Raw genomic sequence first — 9,479 nt, 5'->3', positions numbered from 1 at the left:
TATATATATAGATGAAATATCCCTAATTTGTTTGGAAAAATATATACATGTAAAATTTATGTTAAATAGTTATTAATTTGAATAGTTCTTCAATTGACGTGTTCAAGCTGTATTTTGTTCTGTTAGTTTGTATATCCTGGTTATGAATTAATGAGCGTGAAATTTATAAAAATTACAGGGTGGTCACTCATATGAGAATCTTTTAAAAATTCTCTTAACATTTAATATGGTCAAAATTATTTGGAAAGGAGGTGGGTGCTTCAAAGAGATATAATTAAATATATCTATAAAAGGAAATCAATTAATTTATTATCAAGTAACCATCTATATTGTTACTTAAAAAGAGACATTCCAGCTTTTAGAATTGATGTACTTGTGTTTTTAATAACTTTCAGTTTATTGTAAGTTTATATGTGGAAAGTTGATTGATGTTATTATAGTCATGAACTGAACTGAAAACAAAGTATCTTAAAACTTTGGTGACCACCCTGCTTTGATATATGATATAAAAAAAAATATCAATATTATATGATATATCTAATTGAAGCAGAAGTTTGTTGTTGTTACAGATTGCTCGCTGAGTGCTTTATTATTTTGGCTCTTTGTTCATTACCATTACTTTTCACTTTATCAATATGTTAAAAGAAATCATTTAATGTTAGATCCCTGTATTAAAAACATTCCATTTTTTTTTTTTTTTATTATAAAGTAAATTCTTCCCAAAGCTATATTTTCTATTGATGATAGTAAATAGTTTAGTATTCATAATTTAGCTAAGCATGAATGGGAAATCCATTGCTAGCTGGTGGGAAAATGAGGAATATTAAAGGTTTTTTAAGTAAAGAGTCTTATTATATATATATATCTATATATTTTATTTTAAACCTGATATTTTGTACTCTCTTATAGGCTGATTAGATGTAATGTTTGAAAGAATTCTATTTTGGTTCAAACTTTAGTTTATGTAATTTTATTTATGTTTTCATTGTTAGATATTAACTCCGGTAATTAAAGATGGCTTTGATGAAGTGAACAAATATACCTATTAAAAATTATCTTTGAGCTTTATCGCTCATAGTAATTTTTAAATACTTAATTAAAATTTTTAAAAAAAAGATATGAACTTTCTTGCTTGTTTATCACAAGCAAGAGAAGGTTAGGGTCAAAGTCTTGTCAAAAGGGAACCTATTTCTCAAGGAAATAAATGAATTGAAGAAATCCAATTAGTGTATGATAATGTAAAATATATTTTTTCCTTTGTTTCATGGAATAAGCAATTCAATTTTTAATCATTCGACTATGAAAATTACTATTTTACTATGAAGAACGAGTTTAATTTTCTTTTATTAACAAGAGACATGCAGTAGATGAAAGCCTGTTAGAAATTTGATATTGTGTAACATATTGAGATATTTTAAGCATTCTATATGTGGAAACTTACATATATTTCAAAATTATTTTTGATACTAAAGTACAATAGATTACAATTTACAGTTCGATTAGATTACAATAAATTCATTTTTTTTTTCTGAAAGTTTTAAACTGAATATTTTTCTTTTTGTGTGTGGTAATTATTAATGTATTCTAAATAATAAATTGCTTCATTACGGTATAGAAAATTAGCACATTTTTTTATTTTTCATTTCATGCCTTTGTATGAAATATTAAATTAAAATACTTTGACTAGTGAGATTGTTACTTATGTATAGTATTGCGATTCTGTATCACTTCGACCAATGGATTCTAAGGGTACTGATTTTAGATCCGACAGTTATAATAATGTTATAGACACTATCATTCTTAACCTTTAGATAATTTGACGGTCCCGAGGGAGGGCTGTATCAAGATTTTTCCGTCACTGGGTGCTCCTATACACTATGCTGTTATGAATTAGCTTTTGCTTGTTCACCCAGTTTGATAGACAACAATTTCCATCATTTTTCAACTCCCTACCATCACCATTCATCCACTCAGTTAAGAGAGTTAGTAGGTCTTTCAATTCATGAATAGATTATCCAACTCTCTAGTATTTATGGCTGATATATTGGAAAATTAATTACCGTCTACAGCCTAATGTCTAGTGCCTGTTGGGTCTGAATAATTTTTTTTCAATCATACATCAGATCATAAAACAGATTTTGTGAGATTGATGAGGAAACCACCAATATTGAATTATCTGTGAATGATCATGTTTCAAAATGAAAATAAAATTTTAAATGGTAAAGTTTCTTAAATATAATTTTTAAAATTATCTAGTATCGATGTAAAATATAGTCTGTCTCCTATATATGTTTAATCACTGTTTTAAAAACATTTTTAACAAAAATTATTGTTGCACGGAAGTGTTTGCAATGGGTAAAAATGAAATATGTGAATTAACGATTAGTCTTTACTATTACATTTATTTTTCATCTTCTCTGTTTTATTTATTTTGTTTAAAATTTTGATAAGGTAACACAATGGTTTATGTATAATGCTAGTTATTTGGTGGAGGTGGCTGAGGAGTTCACCAACTAACACCTAGGCTTTTCACATAGCTTTTATTTTAACCTAAATCCTAATTGTCTTGTTGCGCCAGCTGATGACACCATCTTCACCGGATATTGAACCCTGGAAGTGGGTGGAGTAAGTCACATGCACAAATAGCTTTTGCACGAATTTCCACTTTTTTGTGTGTGTGCCAATGAAAGTTATTATTTTCATTTAGGAAAATTAATCTTATTATCATTTATAGTTTTTTCTTTTAAAAACAGTTTTTTTTTTTTTTTAAATTATTCTGGACTGAAAAATTAAAGCATCTGACCTCTTTCCTTGTAACTATTTTTAAAATAATCATTTTTTTCTCTGAAATATCAAAAATTTTTATCTTAAATAAATTAAATCTTCCACTGCACTTAGTTGGGGATGAGTTGGAGTTGATTTATTTCTACAATAATGATATTTTCTGGTAGACTTATACACTAAGTTTCATAAAAATCTGTGCAGTTATTTAGAAGTAATGCTGGAACCACATAAATAGAGGGTCGATTCATCACTAAAAATGTTTTAGTTGGGCAATGAGAAAGATATATATTAAGTTTTATTATAATTTCTCCTTTCTGTGGTGATGCTGGAAGCCATATTCCATCAGGGTACCTATAATCCATACTACTTGTATCCATTCTACTTGGGCAAAAAGAAACATGAGTCCTTAGGTTTAGGAGAAATTTGGCTTTTTAATGCATCCTTATTATATATTTTTTTTAATTATCTTGTATAAATTTTGTTTAATTTTTTTGTCAATGAATGTTTCCTTTGTTAAAAACTGAGGTCAGATGAAAGTTTATTATTATTCAAAGTCCTTGATTTTTTTTTTTTTTTTTCAAGTGTGTTTCACCTATATACTTAAATTCTATAATTTTTTCTTTCTCCTAAAGTGAAACAGATTTCAATAAGCATGTTCTGTTGTTTCTTTATCATATATATATAATTGCTTTTTAAAAAATGCACTAACCTAAAATGAGTCTATTTTAGTCAACTTTGAGGGCCTTTGTATTGCCGGCAATCAGCTTGGCAATCAAAATTTTAAGATATTGCATGCAGTATTTTCAAGTCCACAGAGCCTAGCTATAGTTTGATTTAATGCACTTCTGGTTTGCATGTAAATAAGTTAAAATTTGAAATATTTCTTCTTTTCTTTGTTTAGACTAGGTTATTGATAGGTTTCAAGAATTTATTATTATTATTAACAAAAGTGTTATTTCTTAAGTAACTTTCTTAAATACGATTCATTCTTTTGATTAGTAATGACTTTAAGGAGGTTGAAGATAATATGCTTTACTTACTTTGACCTATTTGAATCTTTTTGTAGTCAGAACATAAAACTCAATTTTCTTGGAAATAATGTTGCCTCCCCTTATTCTGTGTTGCTGGTCTAATTATCTAATATCATATAGCTCTTGATATTGAAAAATTCCAGATAATGAAAAACAATCTATTAATCTAAAAAATAAACCTTAATTATAAAATATGCGTATTTCACCACATAAGCTAAGAATAACCTTACTGATTAAAATACTGAACATTGTTTTATTTGATATCTATTTAAGCATTGAAGAACAATTTCTGAATGACCTTCAGAAAATATATGTATGAAATTTTTATTATTTGCTAAAATAAGAAATAATAATAATAAATAAAGGGAGAAATTAGAAGATCAATGATTAACCATGTTCAATTAAGAAAAGAAAGATGGACCAGATGCAGTAAAAAAAAACTCAAATAGTAAAACACTGTTAGATATGAGACAATGTTTCGCCCCACTTTGTAGTAATTCATCAGAGCAGACAATAATAAAAAATTTGTTACAGAGTAAGAAAATAAGATTACATGAAATAAAAGCAAACTAAGGTGGAGCTAAAAAATTATATGAAAATGAGCAAAGTAAATCAAACAAAATACAAATAAATTCTACAGAAAAAAGTTTAAATTAGCAAGAAATACAAAAGTATTAGACATTTAATGAAAAGAGAAGTAATTACAAAAAAAAAAATAGATTTGACTGCAAATTTACCATCTTTCTTTTTTTAAAAGAAAAGAAATCTTTTGCTAACTTACCACATATTAGATAATCATTCAGTGCTTTGTTATTTTTTAGGGGTTAAAAATAATTATTAATTTAATATAACTTTTTAATACAGTGGTTGACTAAGGAGGAGTTGCCTGCAAAAACTCCGTAAGGAAAGAAAAAATGAGTTAAAGGTGTCATCATATAGTGTGCAGCAATACGCACACATATACATCATATTCGTAAACACCACATTTCATACTGTATGACCCTCTAGAAAAAAATTGGTTCCGCAAAAAACCCGAGTTTGGAATGTTTCTTACAAAAGCTCCGCATACTGCATTTGGAAAATGAGGGAAATCAAAGTCCTGATGAGGTGATCTCGATGCTCCTACGTTTCATAAACAACATCCTGTACTCATATTTTATGCATAATTCGGTTGCCCATTGAAAAATGTCATTGTTTGCAATATTTCATTATCTTTCTTCAATAAATAGTGGTTTAATTTATATCTGTTGTATGATTGCTTCAACCTGAAAACATCTACATGGTCTACTGTTGTAAAACTATTGTACATGTGATTTGCGGTTTTTTATTTAAATTCTGCAAAAAATCTAATATTTATTTTTTTTCCACAGCTAGAGGATATAATTTGGCGTCTCTCAATTATTTCTGATAATATTCCTGATTTCTACCATGCATTTAGAAAAAAAGAAAGTAGTTACTTATGGGAATATGTCCTTTTTTTCCACTTTCCCAAAATTGTGATTATGTGACTTTTTGCTGGCAACCCATCAATTTTAAATTAACTGTCATGCTTTTATGGAAAGTAGCTATAAGAAAAAAAAAATTTAACATATAGATTACTTAACAGAACACTGAGTAAGTGGGAGTTTTTTTGTTTTTAGTGCAAATCATTCTTATTGATTTATCTTTGAAGCCAATAAAGGATATAGCAGTTTTGCCCTATATAATATTGGTCCAGAACTATGAATATTTTTTACACAAAAACTCTTGCATCCTTTTAAGATTCAAATACTCTTTGTCATAAAATATTTAAGTTGGCAGAAATAAAATTTAAGTTAATGAATTGATAATTCTTCAGTTTAATTGATAAATTTGATTTGATTAGATCATGAGGCTGGAAGCTTGGAAGCGAAGAGGTATGGCGCGAGCAGGCTCAGTCGATACAGAGAGCGAACAAGAAGAGACCGCTGACCTTCACCTCCGCCTTGATCCCTAATATCACTTTTGTGGCCAGTCCGTGGGCCACTTCTACTCATCCAACTTCTCACCCAGTATCTTCTTAAATATTCCTACATGTTTGGGGATAAAACATCAGTTATAAATGTTAATTATAGATGTCATAACTGTTTATAGGTTTAGGATTTCAAACTATTCTAAATGTGATAGACTTTTAGGAAATTAATTAATCATCTTCTTATTAAGGAAAACTTTGAATAAGATATGAAATTGATAGAAGATTGTGATTTTTTAACAGATGTTATTATTATTGTATTGTATTTTTAAGGAATATATGTGAGGCAGATGTGTCGGGGCTCTGCCTGTTTTTGAAGTCTGCATTTAAATATTACTTTTTTTTATAGTCTTTTTTGGTGAAATCAGATGATATATATATACATGGAACAGTAGGTGACAATCTGATGCTGGAAAAATTTACTTTGTACTCTTCTCATATTTTGTAAATAAGGTTATAGACTACTATATGAATTTATTTATTTATTCACCAACGATGACTAAATTTACCACTTATAATTAATTTAAAGTTGTTAGATTATTAAAATTTGTTAGGTCTCTGTATTTTTTATTTTTATTTAAATGTTGTTAATTATTAATTATTTTTTATTTGTGTTTGCGTATTCAGTTTTATGATTGATACATTAACATATTTTAAGTTATCCGTCCTTTATTTAAATTAATTTGTATTTATATTGATTTTTGTATGTATATATATATAGTAATTGTTTTATATATATGTGTGTACAAGCTCATTTCAAGTGATAATTGAATGATTTTGAGAAATGTTGTCAGAAATGTATATATTTTATGACTTTTATAAATATACATATATATTATCCATATTGGTGTCATAATCGATAGATTTGTTATTACAAGAATATTTAACGGCACCTAAAAAGTAACTATAATTATTTATATAAGATTGTATTTATGGCTAGAAGAAATAATTGCTAATCAAATTGTTTCAAATAACCAGTAACTTTAGGAATAAAAATTATTTTATTGGAGAATCGCTTAATTTGGATTTGTTTTAGTGGCCTCGTTACAGTTTTGTAATGTCTTTATCCTTGGGGACCACTCAACTAAAAAGTGCAAAGAGCATTTTTCATCTATGTATGAATTATATTAGAGATATATTCTATAGTTTACATTGTAATGTAATGATATTCTGATTATTCTCAATGAATTACTTTGTTTTAACAGCAATACTGTACTTACTTATTTATTATTTAGGTTGATATTTTAATGAAATTCTTTTAAAATCATTTTATGTGCACTGTAATATTGTTAATTTTTGTCTATAAAAATTGTCAATTATTGAAATATTGTTTAAAGTTTGAGACATTGACTATTATTTTGTACAGTATTATCATGCTTATGGTATTTCTTGAAGTATTCATTTTTGTAAATAAAGTAATGCTTGATTGGTGTTTAATTTTGTTTTTTGTTGATGTTTTCAGCTTAAACTATTGGTTTTGTGAAGTTGGCTTAGCCCATAGTTTATATATATGTATATGTGTGTGAAATGTAAAAATAAAATCCACATGAATTATAGCATTCCCAAAAATAATTCTGTCTAGCAATCATGATTAATCTTAGTTAGCTTCACAGTTATTAGTTCATTGATAAGAATTGTTATTATAAATAATTTGCTGATAATACACAGCCATGCTTAGTAGTTTTATCAATGGTTTGTATGATCATTAACATGCTCAATGTGATTGGTAGTAGTTACAATGTATTCTCCAATAAATATACTAAAAGTATTTCCTCTGATATAATGGTTAACAGTCTATGTTAGATTGTTAAAAAAAAGTTTAGTTTTTCCCATTGATTATTACCATATATCAAAATAAAGAATTTGTTACAAACATTTCTACTTTATTTCATTGCCACTTCTATGGATGGTAAGACTACTTTAAATATTAATTTTATTATATTTTGAACTAGCTTTCTCATTTTCATATTTTTTGTCTATTCAGAGTGAAGTAACTAAGTAATGGTTATTCTATTATTTCGTGGCTGTTGTAATTATAGAAAACATAGTCTGGCAGTTGTGGAAAAACTGATTATCTACATCAAACATTCTAGGAGTAAAGAGCACTGCATAATATAATGTATATGAGAGAATTCCAGCTAGGTCTTGAGTTTTTAATAAGATTTTTGGTGTTTGAATTTATTGTTTCTTGATTTCACCTAATTTTGTTATTAAACCAAGTTATAGATAGATAAGAGAAATATGGTTTAATTACAGTTTTCTTGAACTAGTTTTACACCCATAACAGCAGTTAGTTGTTGGGGTTAAAAGCTAAAACATAGTCATCATTAAGAGAACCTTATTATGAGGAAGGTGCATTCATAGTGTAGTATTCGACTACTTGTTGAAAGTACCCTAAATATTGATCCTTCAAAATTTGAGAGTATCATAAGAAAAATCTAGTGTAGTGGTTGTATTGCAAAACTGCAAGAATAGATATTATTCACTGTGGGAATACTATCCTGTACTTTTTTTCAAAATGATCCTTTCACTTGACAGATTTACTAACTCCAATTTTAACAAGGTTCATAGAAGGACCTTCAATATTATTCCTCATTGCAAAATTTAAGTTGAGGTAACCTGCTCCTGGTTGGTCACAATAGTTAAAAACTTTAACACCACAGCGCTTTCCCTCACCCACCCTATTATTTCTCGAGTTGCTTCATTTGCTGCGCATTTCAGTTCTGTAATGGATATTGCCACTCCTCACCAAGAGATAGGACCTCCAGCACACAAGCTAATTAGTCCTTAGGTTGACCAGGCTATGATCATGTCTTCTCTCAAAGTCGACAATTGAAAGACCTCAGTGCGAATTCAATTCACTTCAATTGTCCTTAGGAAGGAGAGGATAATATACATAATGGACCAGTACATTCTAGTGCCATTTTTGGAAATGAATATTTGTCTTTTATTTCACTCTGCCTTCTTTGGATCTATTTTCTTTCCTGTACCTTTATTCCTTTCATAAGGACCTATGGCTTGTACTTGTAGGATTTACAATCTCCTTTGCAACTGCAGGCTTGTTCCATTTTTCAAGGACTAGTTCCTGTAAAAAACTCATCCTGTCCATTCATCTCCTACCTAACCTGTATGAACATGCATTGTCGAGGACTTCGGAATAGATTACCTCAAATCTTCGAGTAGAGTCAGAACTCTTTATCTAATACAACCACCTCTGCACTCCAATTCAGTGATTCCTAGCGAAAACTTTTATATTTTAATTTTTTCAAATTTTAAACAAAATGGTGAATATATTGGTATATAATACTTCAAATGCACACAGAAGTAGTTTATAGCATAGAAATAGTAGAAGGTAGAAAACAAAGAAATGCTACAATTATATGAAATATTTTTTCCTTAATCCAAGGATTAAACTGGTCAGAGATCACTGATTTCAATATCTGAAGGTATCCATAGCAGCTACAACAGTGCCCCTCGAGAAGCTCCTCCAGTAGTCGCCTTTCCTTCAATACATCATTAGAATAGGTTCGTTTTTGCAAAGGCTGTCTATGGCAGCCTGTGATTCACTAAGAATAATGACCCTTGCAAGATTTTCAGCTAATACAATCTCCAGGGCCAGAATAGCATGGATTTCTCTAACAAAATTGCTGGCAAGGCAACCAACAGGTAAGGCT

General features: G+C 28.5%; 1 protein-coding gene across 15 annotated transcripts in view; it reads left to right on the top strand.

Annotated features, from left to right (window-relative positions):
- Evi5 (ecotropic viral integration site 5) overlaps positions 1 to 7,682 on the top strand; it is a 265,049-nt gene extending 257,367 nt beyond the window's left edge. For 13 of the 15 annotated variants that reach the window (XM_067047082.1, XM_067047083.1, XM_014437626.2 and 10 more), the window contains one exon: positions 5,680 to 7,682. In XM_067047082.1, the coding sequence (XP_066903183.1) occupies positions 5,680 to 5,790 (111 nt within the window). In that variant the 3' untranslated portion in view covers positions 5,791 to 7,682. Of the gene's footprint in view, positions 1 to 2,578; positions 2,626 to 5,679 lie in introns of all 15 variants that reach the window. The other 2 variants (XM_014437611.2, XM_014437601.2) reach the window with 1 other exon arrangement.
- The last annotated feature ends 1,797 nt before the right edge of the window (positions 7,683 to 9,479 follow it).

This window comes from Halyomorpha halys, unplaced genomic scaffold (assembly GCF_000696795.3).
Source record: "Halyomorpha halys isolate HHAL.00 unplaced genomic scaffold, Hhal_1.1 Scaffold52.1, whole genome shotgun sequence".
Classification (NCBI taxonomy): domain Eukaryota; kingdom Metazoa; phylum Arthropoda; class Insecta; order Hemiptera; family Pentatomidae; genus Halyomorpha; species Halyomorpha halys.
This window is presented reverse-complemented; position numbering and strand designations above follow the sequence as displayed.